At 36.4% G+C, this 18,430-nt stretch overlaps 1 protein-coding gene across 1 annotated transcript; it reads left to right on the top strand.

The window, feature by feature from the left end:
• The first annotated feature begins 2,023 nt into the window (after positions 1 to 2,023).
• Positions 2,024 to 17,392, top strand: LOC102227180 (neuronal pentraxin-1-like). Its single transcript, XM_023344548.1, has 6 exons — positions 2,024 to 2,065; positions 7,839 to 9,088; positions 11,273 to 11,906; positions 13,085 to 13,335; positions 15,311 to 15,490; positions 15,584 to 17,392. The coding sequence occupies exons 2-6, from the start codon at positions 8,330 to 8,332 to the stop codon at positions 15,791 to 15,793; spliced, it is 2,034 nt and encodes a 677-aa protein (XP_023200316.1). The 5' UTR covers positions 2,024 to 2,065; positions 7,839 to 8,329; the 3' UTR covers positions 15,794 to 17,392.
• The last annotated feature ends 1,038 nt before the right edge of the window (positions 17,393 to 18,430 follow it).

The following is an 18,430-nucleotide window of genomic DNA, read 5'->3' as shown; positions in this document are numbered from 1 at the left end:
TCCCAGTGGTGGAACAACATGATCTAACTAACTCTAACCTGTGTTCCCCTGTTAACACATTCTGTTTGTGTGTAAAACCTGCTGCGTGTGATTTACAGGCATTGGGTGAACAAAGGTGGCATTGTGTTGTTTGTTGTTCTGCTCTTTCAGTTTCTATCTGCTGTCTTTGCAGTCTTCTGATTCTTTTAATAATCTTGTACAATATTGTATTACTGCTACTCTTTCTGTTATGTATTTTTCATCCCATTGATTTTACTGCTGGCTCAAAGTGTTTTTGTCCTAAATGAAGCCTCAAAAGGAGCTGCTGCTGCTAATGTCTTTAACATAGAAAGTATCACTGGAATATTTCTTCTGTTAAAGCGGAGTTCTCCTTTTCACTGTCGTCACATACATGCTCAGTATGAGGGTGAGCAGCAAGGTACACCCAGTACCGGGAAACACAGACACACACTCACTAAAAGTGATTTTTTTTTGCTATGAAAGGAAGCAGAAGTACCCAGAAACAACTCAAGCTTGCACAGGCAGGAACTTAATTCATCAACAAAAATGATTTCAGCTGTAAAACCTGACTTTAATATGTGAATTATGATTTCAGATGCCATTAGATGCCAAAACTGGAAAACCTTCTGTATTTTTATAAATACACTGCAAATTTAAAAATCACTATAGAAAAAAAAGATTATCTCAACTAACAAGCTGTTTTAAAATTTTTAACAAATTATATATCCCAGGCTTTTTCTAGCCAGTCTGCTCCATGCATAAGCACATTGTTACTTCAACAGTTCTTTGTTGTTGTGCACACTAATTAGTGCCATCAGTGTTCCAGACACGAGCAAATCACTTAAGTGGGACTTTCCACTGCAAATCTTGTGCCCAGGCACATCCGGTGACGCACAATGCTGCAATTAAGTGAGCTTATTTAATACAGCAACAGACTGAACAAAGCTAATAGGTCTAGCTTTTTGTCATCAATTAGACTTTAGAAAGCTGAGAGATTGGAGTGATCTCTACTTGGTACCTGGATTTAAGGATATTATTATGTTTTATTAAAGTAGAGATGGTAAAGTGTATTACAAATAATTTACAAAAAATTACTTGAATTCATTCTATGCTTTGCCTTTGTAGATGCAATGTTTCCCAGCCTTTGTAGCTTTGATGATACACATGCAAAAAGCCATACAAAAACCTTTTAGTTTTATCTCAACTATAATTCAAAATGTCAATGTACCCAGCTCTGCCCAGACTCCCTCACTCCCATCAACTCGTTTGACTCTGTGTGATATTCTTTTTTATTATGTGCTGTGCTAATTTTATATCAGACTGATTGAAAATATGACTGAAACAATTATCTGTGTGTTTACCCAGGTAATCTTAGCTTGATTTACATTTGTTTCAAGTGAAATATTTGGTTCAAAAAACAATTACTGGATTATTGGGTTTTTGGTCATAATCTATGGATAACTTGATATAGCCAAACTTACTATTTCAAATCAGAACATCTGTATTGAAAAAGGTTTTCAAGACAGATTGTTTGTTTGATATGACTCCTATCATATCAAACATAATTTGCATAAAGTGAAGCGACACAAACTGACAGCAAAGAAGGCGATGAAAATGAGCAGACAAAATAAAACAGAAATCAAACACATTACAGTTGTCCAAAACTAAGTGAAACAATGGCATAAGTGACCTGCAAATAAATCCAAGTGTGCTTTGATGCATCTTTACCGAATTTATATAGTCTTATTCTATTGTTTTCTATCCTGTTATATTAACAACATGGTAATCCAAAATAAATAAATAAAATGCACTGACACACAGATTGTGCTATTTCAGAAAGGAAAAGAGATATGGTGCATCCAGAGATCTTCCATTGAACACTATGACTGCCCTTCTCATAACTGAGAGCCATATCCTCAGGTTACCCTGCATCAATCAAGGAGAGAGAGAGAGAAAGAGAGAGAGGGAAAGCGAGTTAAAATTATCCACCTAAAGCCAATCCTCCTCAAGCTGATCACTGAGCTGAATGGACTAACAAGCTCAGGGACTTCAAAATTACAGGCAGGTAAGAAAACTTTGTTTCTTTCTTGAAGAACTTAGTTGCTGTTTTATGTACAAAAAAAATACTTGATTGAATCAAAATATTACCCACAGCGAAAGGTTGTCATCCCAAAGAAAAAATCTGGAGATAATGCTGCCACACTCTGAGATCATTTCCATTTGTTTAGATTATCTGAAGTTTAAAGGAAAAGCATATAGTAGTTATCCAATAGTTTTCTTGTGATTTAATGGTTTACAAAGAATCCTAGGTCAGAATAACTAGACTTGATAATCAAGTTCATAGTTTTCATGTATTGAACTCTGTAGGACTGTCAATCCTAGTTTTTTGAAGGAAAGGGAATCCAGCCAGTTTGGAGGAACAAATGGCATATTTTTTTCTGTTAGTCTTGCAATCCAAACACAATATGTATTCTTTCAAGCATGTTAACAAGCTAGGATATCTAAGCTATAAATGTGTATATATACAGTGATGATTAGTAAAAGTAACTCTTTTCACTATGGTGAAAAGAGTTGAGCTAAAAAAAAAAAAGCATTGCTGAATGTCTCACCAATGTGTTGGATTAATTCATATCAGTATTCCTTTTAATTGCAACAATATTTAGTAATTTGGTCATTCCGAATTTTTTAAAATTATTTCTTACAAATTTTTTTGACCAACATCTGCTGATATGCTAATAAATTATAGGAAATTGATAATAAACAACATTTTGGTACGTTATTAAATTCTATGATTTTCTTGAAAGAATACCTCTATCCTTCGTTTTGTAATAGTTTGATTAGTTTGAGGTCATGTGCTGCAAATTGCTCATGACCTCAAATAACTGGATAAATATAGAATTATATAAACTTGTGATTTTTTTGTTTACGGCCTTAAATCTCCCAATATACAGTTAATAAATTGACAATTGTAAATTTTATTGGTACTGGATTTTTTTTCACACAAAATAATGCAGTACCTGCAATCACTCGTTTGCTGGCTTATTTTTTCTTATGTAAAATTGATTTGCTTATGTTAAAAATAAAAAATGATGCACAGAAAAGTTGAGATAATCAAGATTTTAATGTATTTGTTATTCTTTGAGAATATGACTGTGATTTTAATTGACATATTTGATTTGTGATGTTAAACTTGAGTGTTTGATGTTTTGGGTTACTCAAGAAAAGTGATGTTTTTGCTAGTTTTAAATAAACAATAACAAGATATGCTTAAAACATAATTCACAATTCTTGCAAGGGAAGCACAATGCCAAAAAGGACACTTGGTGTAAAATTACAGTAAAAAGACATCAAATTAATTAAATTTTTACCATGTATTTATTTTAAATATCAATACATAAAGCAGAGCCAACGAGACATTATGTATTTAATTTTTTAAGTTTGATCTAATTAGAGCCCTTGAGTTCTTGGGTCAGTGCATCGCTGATGAGGTTGAAGCCACGTGCAGCACTGGGACTTTAACTTGACTCTTCTTCACGGGGTGGAGACAGATTAAAAAAGCCAAGCAAATTGTAAGGATGATCCAGTCCCTTTTCAGGTGTGAAGTGCACCTGCTGACTCGCGTGAGAAGCCAGCTCTCGTAAAATCAAATAGGCAAATAACAGAGAAAACATCATCAATTGAATTGAGTCATTTCTCCTCAACACTTAATCACTGTTAACCATTTTTCATGTCATTTGCCTTAAATCCAAGATTGTTCACAAACTAACAAGATCAAAAATCAAAGCACAGTTCACAGTGATGTCAAATGTGACAACTATTAATATATAAATATAGTTTTGCAACAAATGGAAATTTCTGATTTGTTGGAACTGATGTTGAAACAACAAATATCTTTATTACAAACTTAATTATTAATGGCTATTTAGATTCTTTTTTAGACTTCTGAAAAAAGCCTGAAAGAGAAATATTTGTACTCTGTTGCTAGAAACCTTGCATACCATTTTCTATTGAGTGGGCCCAAGCCCTTTCACGGTTTAGTATTTGAAGATTTGTGGATTATTTCATGGGGCACATTGAAAATTCTCAAAACAAATGGAAGCGTGGGAAACTAAAATACTTAGACACAATCCTACTTGACACACAATTGGCTGACATTTTTGTGACACATCCAATACAGTTCCCTTGTCGCTGATTGGTGGTACCCCCAACCACAGAAGTAAGTAAGCATTTTAGAAGGAGTTTCTAGTATTTGAGGATTTTAGCAATTCACACGCCTATGAATAGTGTGTGTCCACTGTTTTGGTGATGTGCTACATTTGTCACAAAGTATTTCAATCCACTTAAAGATTACTCAAAAAAGTGGTGCTTTTACCAGTTTTTAATTTTTCCACCAAGTAAGACCTAATTTTTGAAGGTCAACACTGCCTAAATGTCAACTCTATTAATTTCATAACCTCTGATTCCTTCAGTATGGTACAAAGATTGTGTTGACTATAAATAAAACTTTCAGCCTTTGTGAAGGCTTACCTAAATGCCCGGTTCTACTTTGATAACTTTACGGGGCAAATAGTCGCAGAAAAACGACTCAAAAATGCTGATCATGCAGTTAGGACACAAGTTACAAACCTAACAATTTATTGAACATATGCAAATATATGGATCATGGTTCTGTTTGGGCAAATGAAAACACACATTGTGAAAGGATTACCATTCTATGTTGTTGAGGCTTCAAAAATTTGGATGTTATAAAATTCTTTCTTATTTTTAAAGTGAGGGTTATTGAGGTATCAGCCTCTGAAGAGTCGTCATATGTTGCTCAGAAAAATAAAGTAGAGTTTTATTTTAAACGGATAATTTCAACTTTTTTTACTAGATTCCAACTTTAAGAGCAGGTATATTTTCACATACCAAACCATCTGTTTTCTTTTTAGATATAAAGAGAAAACATTTGCATTGGTACAATATTATATATGACAACAATTCATTACCGTATGAATTAGCTTTCAAGTTACTCTAAATTAGAAGAAAATCTTTTACAAACGTAATGGCAAAAAATGTCAATAGTTATTTTTATTTAGGTAAAAAACTAGAAAAATGTTTAAACTGAAATAGCTAATTTCAGAAAAAAGAAATTTACAAATGAAGTTGAAAGAACAAAAAAGTTTTGAGCACCACCAGTAGTGGTTATATTTGCTGTTGCCTATCAAGATGAGGTGTAACTTATGTTCCTGTTAAAATTAACCATGCAGCCAGGGAACGTAATGGGGCGGGTTGAATCGTGCAAAGCACGAGGTCAAAGCCTGACCAGAAGAGGCAAAGCGTCTTTAAGCCTCAGACAGGTCAGAACCCTGTGTACATGTACATTTATAAAGCAACTGGGTAGTCTAGAGATGTCTTGAAAAGCTAAACTGGCACACAGAATGACACAGTATGTCAACAACTTCTAAGAAATCTTTCCTAAAGCTGTGTAAAGAACTTTCTTTAACTTTACAATAAAATGCATATTTCAATCTATTCCTGAGTCTGGTTAATCATAAGTTCTAAACATGTTTCATACATACAAGTGTGATAATGAAATAACACTTTCAAAGTTGACCATCATTTGAAAATCTCAAAAGAAATATGTTAGGAGCTTTGTGATCACTTATGAAGAGACATGCAGAAAAGATATACCTAGTGTTCACAAGACAGAACACTAGTCTGTTTGTTTTTTATGTGTCTTTTTTGGATATTATCACAAAAAAATGACAGTTGGGCCTGGGAGGCAATCTATTGTTTTCCTCCAGCTGTTGTTGAGGGAAATGTGGGTTGCATTCAAATCACCAGATATTTAAAACATGACTTTTATGAAAGTCATGGAATGTTTTCTGAAAGAAATATTTCTAGTGTTTTGTGACAAATATACTTTGTTTTCTGCACTTAAACCAAACACTGTTCTAGCTTGTCATACTATTATTGATAATTTTACCTCTTTGACACTGAAGGGGTATTTGTTTTGAAATTTGATGAGTTTGTTTTTTGTAATTTTTTTTTTTTTTTTTTTGCAGTAGCATTGTGTTTTATTGTATTTTTGGGAAGAAAAAGAAACAGATCTTTGCTTGTAGGGCATCCATGTGCTGCCACGTGTCATTGAGAAGTATCATGTCTTTAAAGCTCCTCTAATGTTGTCTTTAAGTATGGCTTGTTGTCAGGTTAAGTTCCTCATGTTGTTGCTAAATCTTTTTATCACCCACTCAAAGGTAGCCAATCTACTGTCTGAAGAGAAAAAAAAGATGTCATATCTTTCTGGGTCAAACTAGAAGTTGCTTATTGTGATTTCATATGCAGCAAAGTACATAAAAGCAGCAGGAGTTCAATAAGAAATCCATGTGACTCTTTGGACTGCAATTTCCCTCACCAGCGTGCGTATCCATGGTAACCTATTGCAATATTGTCTGGTGATGCTATTGCCATCTCAGATTTTGGCTCAGAGTTGTACCTCAAATTCAGGACAGACAGCCCAGGCACCAGGTCTACCATTTTGTTGCCTCTATGAAAGGATGTTGGCTGCTAGTTCCACTGCAACATAATTTCAGATTTTGCTATGGAGCCAGTCGAAAAGGAAGATGCAGCAATCTCTTACTTAGGGATGTATATGAACATGACACATGTATACTTGCAGAGACAAATTATCTACCCTGTTATCCAAAGGATGATCAATAAAAAGCCATGTTGTAATATTTCTATGCAGGTCAGTTCTAAGCACTGTATGACTAACAGCTTTGTTCAACATTTAAGCTTTAGCTGAAGCAATAGTGGCCCCGGCTTTTCTTGAGTGTTCTGTTATTGAAAGTTTATTCATTTATTTTTAAGTAATTTGATGACTATTTGATGTCACAGAAAAAATACTTTTTTACTGCTCATATACTACTACCAAAACTTTAAGCTAACATCTGTTCAAACGTAAATTAACACAGTAGCGTAGCAAAATAACTGGAATTAGTCTGTTTATATTTCAAAGCCTTTTTTTTCAAAGTCACAGAAAGGGCACTACAGGAGACTCAAATGTCCATGGTCTCAGTGGGTGTTTAAACTGATGATTGGCTATAAGGATAAGGAGCTTAAAAGGAACAACAGCTTATGTGTTCTGAAACCTTTTTTCTTGGCTTTGCATCACAGTCTTTGGCAAGCCTCACAAACATCCTTAAGTTGTTTTAGAAATGAAAACATTCACTTTTGTTCCACTTCTATGAATTTAGTAGAACTCATTCAAATTGTGCTTTTAATACCTTAAAGTTATTTTCTTCTTAAATTAGGCATAAAACAGTCCCATTTGCAAAACTGTTTAAGAAATTGAAATATTTTACTTTTGGTGTTTGTCACTTCAAGTTTTCTTTCCCCTCTAAGTTAAGCAAAATATATATTTCAAAAACACTATTTGTGGAAAATAGGTAAGTCTCAAGGTTTAGAAGAAATCTATTAGTCAAAAACTTATATTTCTATGGAGCTCAAACTAGATGTTAACACAAATTTCAACAGAAATTGAATACAGCACTATAATGGTTGTAAATTTGTACATGACATTTAGAAGAGACAATAAAAGGAATTGTGATTGTAGATTCTCAGTGCATATAAATTTGGTTTATACTGTTTCTTTAAGACTCGACAGATGTTATGATTGTTTAGTGGGATCTCTGTTGGTAATAAGGTAAAGTCATCATTTATGAAATGAAGAACATATTTCAACAAAGGATCTAACAAAGTTTAGCAGTTTGCATCAATTAATGATTTTGTTTCAATATGCTTCCATTTGCCCAGAGTGTTTTTTTTTCTTACTGCGTTCTCTGTCTGTGCAACAGGAAATGTTACTCCAGGATCTGATGGATGTTTAGAAGCTGAAGTTAAATGGATTACACTGAGCTGCCAAGCACAGGAAGTCATAGGAGCCAAGACTGATCACTTCCCTGGCACTGGCCCAACACCACGTCCTCGAGTGGGAGGACGAACCTTTCACGATACATCAGCCAAGTTCTCACAGCCTGTTGTTTGCCATGAAGCCAAGAAACTTTGTCTGATTTGAACAGGTTAGCTTAAGGGCGAAAAGATAAACAGTTTGGCAGCGACCTTTGTTCATTTCTGGATTACTTCCTTGCTCTCTTGGCATTTGTGTTACTTATCTTTTTTTTGTCATCCAAGAGGAAATTATGTCTCAAGTAAATTTGTTGAAATGATATGCTACAAAACACTTACATTCAACACAAATGACATTCATTCATGGTGTTCTTCAAAGTAAAGCTAATTCTTGGGGAAACGGTCATTTATCAAGGGACTACATTCATTCCAACAAACCATGGCCAGAGACAACAGCCTTCTGAGCCTCATGCCTTCACCTGTGAGGTATGGGCAAAGGTGTGGACCACCCCTGGGTTTAATCCTGCCTCTTTCTCCCCTACATTCTCTGATTTTTTTTTACTTTTTGTCATGTGCTGCTGCTGTGGGCACCATAGAATATGACTATGGAATTAGTCCCAAATTTGTCTGTACTCCCGTTCCCCCAGAAGCAGATCCCAGCTGTTATTCACCACCTTCTGTGCCCCATGGACCAAGTAGTAGCAGTCATGGGAATGACCACAGCACTGGCAATCATCGGGGAATAATGTCAGATGAGGCAAAAGCTACCATTTTGCACCTTCGTGAGAGCCTTGTAAGGCAGAAGGAAACGATCCTGGACCAGAGGGAGACCATCAGAGAACTGACTGCCAAACTCACATTGTGTGAAGGGTTTGGCGGTCATCACAGTATTGGTCATCACGAAAGCCACCATGGTTACAATGACAATCATCATGACACTCACCATAGCAGCCATCAGGACAATCATAACAGCCACCATGGTGAGCACCAAGGACATCATGGCAGCCATCATGGGCCATCATCACTGCACCATGGGCCCTCAGCACATCATGGCAGTGATCATCACTCCTCCCATGGCAGCCACAGGTCAGACCTCCACCACCAAAAGGGCTCGTCATATAGCATACACAGCTCTTTTTCGCCAGAACAGACTGGAAAGACGCTACAGACATTAAAAGAGAGGCTGGAGAACTTGCAGGTGAGTGAAGCAAAATGAATTTCAGACATTTTCAATGTTCACATTGACCTTAATTCTAAATTGTTACCAAAATGTTGCTAATAGGTTGCCATGTCATGGTTTTGAAGTGTTAGAAACTGAAACTTTTGTTTGTTTTTTTTGGGATATTTATGTTGGCGTAGCTATGCAAAGTGCTTAAGTTTATCATGCATGCACAAGGATACTGTAAACATAAATTGTTTACAGAAAAGAACCTCACTGGGAGTCAAACCAGAGGCCTTCTTGTGGGAATCCAACAATGCTACTAATCTTTCCAACTGTGTAGTATCAACAAACATGCACATTGTTTCTCATCTTGGAGTTCTGTGGGGGCGTTTTGACACCTGTGTTTTGTTTACATTGGTCCAAATCAATTTATTTTAATTTTCGCCTTTTTCTTGTGGTTTGATTTCTTGAAATCTTGAAAGTTGCAAAGGGATTTGGTATTAGCAGAAAAGACTTGCGGCCTTTGTTTGTTTACCCTCCCACATCCAACAATGCAATGCATACCTGGATACAGGAAGGCATTTGAATCGAGTTTGTAACATGCCTCTGGTACCTGAGTTGCATTGAGGTTGGATAGGACACTGTAAACAAATCTCTCTGGATTTCATTTGTAATCGTACTGAGACTATACCTTCCCAACAGTCGTGATACATTACACACCCTGGTGCAATTGCTGTGTTCATATCCAAGTAAACAAACAAAACCAAAGGGGGGAATGAACCAAAGTTTGTTTTAATGAGGCACCAACTCCAGTCCTCAAGCACTTGTGGCCTCCCATTTTTAGATGTCTCTATTCCAACACAACTGATGAGAATGGATCAGTTGTACCTGAGCATGGTCCAAAGTTGTGCAGAGGCCTGCTAATGAACCATTATTTGATTCACGTGTGTTGAATCAAACAAAAGAACTAAAACATGCAGCATACTCACTCTTGAGGACAAACATTGGACACCACCATTTTAAATGGACCAAACACTTAAGGTATAACAACATCAGAAGTGTCAATGGGGCATTTCTTGCTACCTGCATTCCAACCAGAGTAAAGGAAAAATACATTTAAAATGTCAACAACCTGTGATGGACTGGGAGCCTTTCTGGGGTGTCTCGTGATTTTGTGAAAGTTGGGATAGCCTACAGGTAATGATGAATCAGAACATAAATTAGGAACAACAATTGTGCAGATGAAACAATATACAACTGCACAGATTTTAAAAGCAGTTTTACAATTATTGCAGTTTTTTAAAGTAGATCTTTAAGTGTTAACCAGTCTCTCCTCAGTTTATTTGGTAACATTTTTATTTTAAGCATACTTCAAGTGAATGAGTTATAAAGGTAATTTAATAGAATATATAATATCTTTTTTCTTTAGAAAACAATCAAAATGTGAGTAAATGTTATCTTCCCAATTCAGAAAATAGGCACAAAGACATATTTGCTCCTAGTCAAAGCAAATCTGTCTTTTAGAGACCTGTCACCTGACACAGAAATAGGTCCCAGTTGCTCCGATCTACTGGCGTTGTTGGGCAGGACGGCTTATGAAAGTAGAGCATGATGATATGGGGAACGTTTTACCTTTAACTTCATCTTGGTCATTCACACAACTCATCCACATAATTGTGCCTGTTTTCATGTATGTGAAAAGCATCATTTAGTGGGCAGTTGGTCCCAGACTATGCTTAGAGAAATCTCATTCAATCTCCCTTATAGGTGCTAGTCAAAACATAATCACTGCCAGGATTTATCCTGTGTCACTCCCTCCTCTAACAAGATGTCTACACCACTGGCCCCTGGTCATGCACTGAAGGGCGCTAGCCTGCCTCACCTTCAATTACCTTCATCCCTCTTGATAAGGCTACTAAACTGTGGCGTGTGTTGGCAGGAAACAAAGCCGGATTTGCCGGTGAGGAAGATGAGAACAAGCAAGGGGAAGAGGGAATGAAAGCTAATAAAGGCATGGGTTGAAAGTGCTTTGAAATATAAAAAATATCTTCCTAAACCTTATTTTTAATACTACTCCATTAAGATATTATTGCAATAGAAATAAAAATGCTATTTAAAACTTGATTTTATTGTTTAGATTAAGATTATTAATACTGAGGTATTAGATGATATTTAAACTGCTAGAGCAGTTTATGATACTATTTATATTTTTATCTCCAGGCAAGAAACTCCTCCAGTTCCTACTCAAGCTCCCTGAGAGAACTCCTCCAGCGAAAGATCAATGCTCTAGAAGAACAGCTACACAGTTACTACAGAGATCACCATAATGACCACAATGCTGATCACCATGATGACTCACATAATGATAACCACAGCGGCAGCCACCATGATGACCACCATTCTACTCACCATGGTGGCCATCCTGACGATAGCCACCATGATAGCCACCATGATAGCCACCATAGCAGTGGTCACCATGAAGACCATCACAGCAGCCCCCATGGTAGCCATAGATACAATCATCACAGCCACCATCATAGTCGCCATCATGACCCCCACTATGGCTGGCATCATGGTCATCACTATGGTCACCATGAAGACCATCACAGCAGCCACCACAATGACCATCATAGCCATCATGGCCACCATGATTCTCTCCATGGACCTGGACATCATGATGACCACCATGATGACCACCATGATGACCACCATGGCACTGAGGACCATGAGCACAATCATGAAGGGGAGCACCCACCCAGGCGCCTTCCTTACACTAGCAAGGAAACAAGTCTGCGGGGCTCTGGACACAGCAAGCTGGAAACAGTTCTCAGCCAACTACATCACAATGACCATGGTAAGCACAGTTCTGAACTAAACATTTATATGCATCAGTTTCTATTGGTATTTAGGTATTTTAGATTATTCATCAACATTACATCTTCACATAAATACTCAAATATCATGCAGGTTACCTTTAACTCTATATTTAACAAAAATTGTATAATACATAATGTTTCCATTTGTTACTGTTCTGGTTTCCGTTTGAGCCACTCATTTGTGTTGAAATGTGGCAGATTAGAACTCCCAATAAAACGAAATAACTTTACGAGACCTTGTGGTAATAGGTATTATTCAGTGAAGTCTTTGAAGTAGTGAAAAAGTATGAAACAGTTGAAATGACTGCCTTCATCTCCAACTTCTGACATGCCTCCCATCCTAAACTGCCCTCTTACAGGGATTGGCATTCACCAATACCTGTATATTTATTCCTATGTTTCCTCAGTCCCTTGTGGAGTTGTCAGCAAATTATATTAGCATGTGGGAGTTACACAAGTAAGCACTGGGTACTATTAGTCAGTGTTGACAGGTATCCTAACCCTCGTCCCCACAGCACACACTGCCGTACATGTTTTAGATGTTTTGCTGCTTCATGAAACCTGATTTTAATTGATGGCTGATTAACAGGTTTTGTGAACTGCAATCATCTGAATTGTGTGTTTTAAGGGAAACATGTAAAACATGCTAACAAAGTGCCTTAAGGACCAGAGTTGAGAAACACTGGTATAACACCTTAAATTCTGGTTTACTTCTTAAACCTTACACTTTAAGCTAATAGCCCTGCTTTTGTCAATTAGCTCCAGCTACTTTTGTCGTTTTATATGGATGTTTTATTCCTAATTTTATTTGTTTACATTTTATAAATTGTCACCAGTCATGACTTGGATTAAATTATACACAAGAAGAGATAGACATAATCTATTTCTACTTATGACTATGTTTAATGTGCCTCCTAAGTTGTCTCAGTTCATGTTTAGTGTACAGTTTACTAAAACAAGTATTCAACTTTTGTAGTTAACAAAAAACAACAACAGTGAGAACTAAGTTAAAAGTGTTGGCTTGAAAAAGAGTTCCACTACAAATCTCTAGCCTGCTAATGGCCAAAGGGTTTTTTTTATGTGAGAAAAGATCAGAGCTATGTTTGATCTTTAGTTTTATTGGAATTAATCCAGTCTTTTCTCCCAATCTTACCAGGAAACCAAAAGAAGCTTAAGAGTCCAAGTGCTTTCCTGCTTGAGTTTCCCATGAGGACCAATTACATGTATGCCAGGATGAAGCGATCAGTGGTCAATGAGATCTTTGCCCTGACCATCTGTCTGTGGCTGAAGCCAGGGGAAGGTTCTGGCCTCGGAACACCCATTTCCTACGCCGTGCCTGGGCAAGCCAATGAGCTGGTGCTAATGGAATGGGGCAGCAACCCAATGGAGCTGCTCATTAATGACAAGGTGTTGTAACATAGTCACATGTACAAAAACATCTACCATCAGATATGGCAAAAACTGAATGTGGTTTAAGCACACATAAGCATTTAACTGAAAGCTTATATGAAGTCATGCTTTCTTATAGACGTGTCCATGCATAATTTTAAAAAATTATAGTAAATGTACAAAAATATATATTTTTACAATATATCTTATTATAAAATAAATTGCCAGTTGAAGAAAGTGGACAACAAGGTCAACTTCTCAAAGAAACATTCCTGTACTACTTTTCCCGACAGTCAAACATGTTTAATTGATTTACCGAAATGTTTCCCATTCCTCATAGAATTCTTCAATATTGATCTAAACAATAACATCAACTTATTTACTTCAGGTATTCTTTATGCTGTATTTTAAAAAATGCATAGGCTCTTTTGGATTTACCTAGGAAGAGAGGTTTGTAAATCTATTTTGTTTCTCCAGGAAATTGGTTGTGGATGTCTAGGTTTGCCTGACACTAACCCCCATACAAATGAATGACCTACTAAGATTTCATTATACTACTAATCCCCTAATCTTTTTTCTCTGAAAAGCCTTTACGTTTTTTTTTCCTTTTGAATGGAAAGTATTGGTTGACTATGTCCTTTCCTTGCCCCAGTACTGGGTGATCACAACAAACAAATAAGCAAAGCAATTAATCCTGTTATAGTCTTGTACTGACTGACCTAATTGTCTGTAGGAGAGACCAGGAAGATAAAACTATCATGTTTGTTGTCTATGAGTCACATACACAGTCATGACCAAAACAATTAATGACCCACTTAAGTCCATGAATTCAGTTAGCAAGGTTTAAAATAATTTCTCAAGTTGAGGTGATCTTTTTCAGTGTTCACATGAAAAGCTTATTGTCCAGAATATTAACCCTTTTTCCCAGTCTGCTCTTTATAGGATATTGCTGAGAGTACAGTAAGCTGACATTGACAGGTTAATTAACCAGGGTATCTGTTTAAATACTCAGTCTGTTCTTGGCTTCATTACAAATGCTGCTCATAGCCTTCTAAAGGGAGTAATAAAACAAAATTAAAATAAAAAGTCTAATGAGCAGTGCACCTTTAATTTTGACAATTTTATTTTCAGATCAGATATATATTTTCAAACACTTGAAAACTTTTTTTTATACACATGCTGTGTGTGTGATACCCTTTTTCATTTAGTTTATCTTCAGTGCACAGCAACACATGTTGAGGTCCATCGCTTGCTGATCTGTTTCATCTTCATATTATGGTATTTATGCAGAAATTTAAAACACTATTGTAAACATTAACCTATTTCTAGTTCTACACAGAAAAGTTATTTTTCCCCTATTGCTGCTAAAAGAAATAGGTGGCACTCTGGTGATCCATGGTTTTCTTAAGAGAAAAAGAAAATCCAAATAACCAAATTTATGTTTTTTATTGGCTAGGGAAAATAAGTGAACAAGCTTCATTTGGGTAGTTGAAGGTGTGGGGGTTCAGGGGCATGGCTTGCTGCTACATACAGCTGGAGAAAACTCTAGTCAGTCCGATACTCCCTCTGCCCTTTCATTAAAATGGCTTTAAATCACAGGAATTGGCTGAAAATGTTAATCTGCTTTGAAACTACAACTTTAAAAATGTGGCATAACTTGCTGGTGCCTACTGGAAAATCAACATAATAAAATAATTTCTCAAAAACAGTTCACCATGCCCACCAGCTGTATTGCTGTTGCGCATGGTGTCATAGTGTCCACAAATTGACCTATTTTATTCATTTATTTTATCATGTTGCATTTCAAGATGTCCACCACACTAGTAAGCATGAATGAAACTGGTAAACTGTTTGGATCAGAGTTATTGACAGGACGTAGCAGGCATTTGTGAAGACAGCAGTTTAAGTAACATGAGACAAAGTCTTCAGTTTTAGTTAAATAACAGTTTTTTTGTGTATTTTTTTTACCCCTTCCTTCTTTTCTGGTTTATAGGCGGTGACAGTACCAATAACTTTGACAGATGGAAAGTGGCATCATGTGTGCGTGACATGGTCAACACGTGACGGTGTTTGGGAGGCTTACCAGGATGGAGTGAAGAAAGGTTCTGGACAGAACCTGTCAGCCTGGAGTCCCATAAAACCAGGAGGGATATTTATGTTGGGTCAGGAACAGGTGAGCCGTTTGTTTTAAGTATTATAGAACTGTTAGTCAGTACCTCCTCTTTGGAGTTTTATTTATTTATGTGCATTCTCCTCTACACCACAGGACACAATGGGAGGTCGCTTTGACATCACTCAGTCTTTCTTGGGAGAGTTGTCAGATCTCCAGTTCTGGTCCAGAGTCTTGACAGCCAATGAGATTCACACCCAAGCAACATGTGGAGGCCACCTCGTTGGTGACGTCATGTCGTGGTCTGAAGAGCAAGTGGAACTTCATGGAGGGCTGACTGAGCTTCCTTTTGAGCCTTGTCACTAAAGAGAAACATTGAATTCTCACAGGCAAAGCAGTAGGATTATATGATTAAATGCATGTGTCAAAAATGGATGGGGAGTGGAGAAATATAATCTTTCTGCCTTCTCCACCTACGCGCTCACTTCCATGTTCTCAGCAGGACTGCTTTGAAAGCTCCCAAGAGCGCAGCGCTTTGGATTTACTGCCTGTATGGTCACGACTGCGGCTGCTCTGATGGATTCAACACACATAATTGGATTTCCTTTCAGCGGAACAGCGACAGAAGTTGCTGGATGCTATTGACGAGCTTGCTGCAATCATCACAAACATTAAAAAAAGGGTGAAAAAGAGAGTAAAAGGGACAGGAAAAATGCCTCATCAGCTCCTCAGCAGGATTGATGTTGTCACAGGATATGTTTCTTTTACAGGTCAAACCTGGCATTTTTATAGCATTACTCGATAATGTTAACTTGTATACATTATATTAGTATTTCATATTGAAAATAATGCAGGCTTTTTGAAAATAAATACAATTAAAAAGAATTAAATGGATGGGTTATGTGCTGTACCAAATTATGCATGTTGTCAACACAGAACTGAAAATGCTTTTCAATTGACCGCTGTCGAAGAGTTGTTGCGTAATAGTGAGATGGTTCGATGTCAGATGCGACATGCTATGGCTTGAAGCCACCTAACAGCATCAAAACAGGTAAACCGGCCTACAACGTGTTAGCGCTGTGAAACCAACGTCTCCTGATCAACTGGTGGCTTATGTTAGGATTTACCTGTGACATCTGACCTGATCCTGCCTATTTCCAACCAGCTCAAACCTTAAGGCAAAGGCAGACATGCAAACACATATGCAGTTGCACATGCTCAGAAAAGCTAAAGAAGTGAAAGAGTATTGCTGATCCCATGGTAGCAGCTTGTACTTTCAGTTTTTTTTTCCCTTTTTGTACATGTACATAGTATTATATGGTCTCTTTCCATTGATCAAAAATACTTTATAACTGCATTTGTTATATTGTAAATAAGTAAAAAACAAAAACATAGTACTTTCCTAATCTTTACTTATCTCTTTTTGCTTTTGAGCGTATCCTCAGTAACAAATTGTTGAAATCAGTCTAAGTTTGGCTTTAAGTCAGGCATTCTTGCTTTGACCTGTCTTTGTGTTAAAAAGGGATATTAATTACAGCATTTGAAAAAAAAATTAGCTTTAAACATCTGCTAAATCTTTATTGTATGCCAAAGTATGAAGCACTTTGAAATGTTTTTCCTGTTTTTTTCTGTGATAAATAGTGGGCCAAATGTGTGTTACACCTATTTCAAACTTTTCCTTTATTTTTGTCATTTAGACTATATACATGTGCTGCAGAGAAATGTTTGCAAGCTCTTAACTCAATATGTAGAACAATGGTAGCATCATCGTCATTAACACAAGATCTGCTTATTTTCGCCTTTGCTGTATATTCCAGCATTTTGATAGCATTTGTTTTGTTTAGTATTTGTATGTATATAACATGTTATAGTTCAAAACAGTCCCTCCCTTAAGTGTGAGCCAAAAATACATACAGATTTGTAAAACTTGAAGGAGGAATATTATGAATAATAAATGCTGGAAAATGTTTGTAAATATATACCAATTTTGAATAAAACAATTTAAAATAACATTTCTGTAATGTCTTGTAGAGAACATAGATTTAGAGTGTACCCAGGCAGTTAATGAGTCTTGGTTATGTTAGCCTCTTTTACAAAAGTACAAAATTTTATTTGGTGTTTGAAGAGTTAGTTCAAACTGAAGTGAGCTACTGCGAAGTTACTATCTGTGATAAATAAATATAAATAAAAAATAAAATAAAATTGTGGGATAATGGAAGTGGGATAGTTAGACACACTGTCTGTTTTAGCTGGCTTCAGCAGATTAAACTATTAAAACCAACAATAATGGTCATATGCATTGGCCACAACACTTTGCAGACATTGACAGTGTACAATTTCACAATAGATCAATATTATGTCTGGTGTAGTTGAAGTTAGATTAATTGCCCAGAAATGTTTGTTAGCAGTTGTATTAGCAGAAATTTAATGCATTTATGCATCAAGACACAGCAAACACAACTTGCTGTAGTTAAAGCTGAACACGGATAGAGGTAAGACTTCGAACATAGTCCCTTTTATGTTGGTTTGATTATTTTAGAGACTGCTGACTGCTTTTTAGTTATTACACACAAACATTCCTGTGATTTATTGAGAATTGTTTAAAATTGATCAAATACCCAGTGAGTTGCAACTGTGTGAAGAATGTCAAGGGAGAATGGACAGATTGGTTTGAGATGATAGAAAAACAGCAACCTTTCAGATTTTGAAGAAGATGGTCTGCAGTAGTTGAAGACTAAATTTCACTCGTACCACCTAAGAACAGGTCAGTGAAGCTATAATTTGCAAAGGCTCACCAAAGTTGAACAGTAAACAATAGGAAGAAATTAATGCCTAGTCTAATGAGCTTAGATTTCAGCTGTGGCACTCAGGTGGTATGGTCAAAGATTGACCATACAAAAAACAACATGAACATTTTGGTTATATCATGGGTTGCACCAATAGGTCTAAGTCTAAGACCATGTAAAATGAGTAATTTTCTTATCACGTAGACAGTGTGCACTC

This window comes from Xiphophorus maculatus, chromosome 13 (assembly GCF_002775205.1).
Source record: "Xiphophorus maculatus strain JP 163 A chromosome 13, X_maculatus-5.0-male, whole genome shotgun sequence".
Classification (NCBI taxonomy): Eukaryota; Metazoa; Chordata; class Actinopteri; order Cyprinodontiformes; family Poeciliidae; genus Xiphophorus; species Xiphophorus maculatus.
This window is presented reverse-complemented; position numbering and strand designations above follow the sequence as displayed.

Coding starts and splice junctions, on each gene's coding strand:
- LOC102227180 (XM_023344548.1), top strand. CDS start 8,330: ATGGCCAGAGACAACAGCCTTCTGAGCCTCATGCCTTCACCTGTGAGG. Junction 13,336..15,310: donor AGCTGCTCATTAATGACAAG/GTGTTGTAACAT, acceptor TCTGGTTTATAG/GCGGTGACAGTACCAATAAC. Junction 15,491..15,583: donor TTATGTTGGGTCAGGAACAG/GTGAGCCGTTTG, acceptor TCTACACCACAG/GACACAATGGGAGGTCGCTT.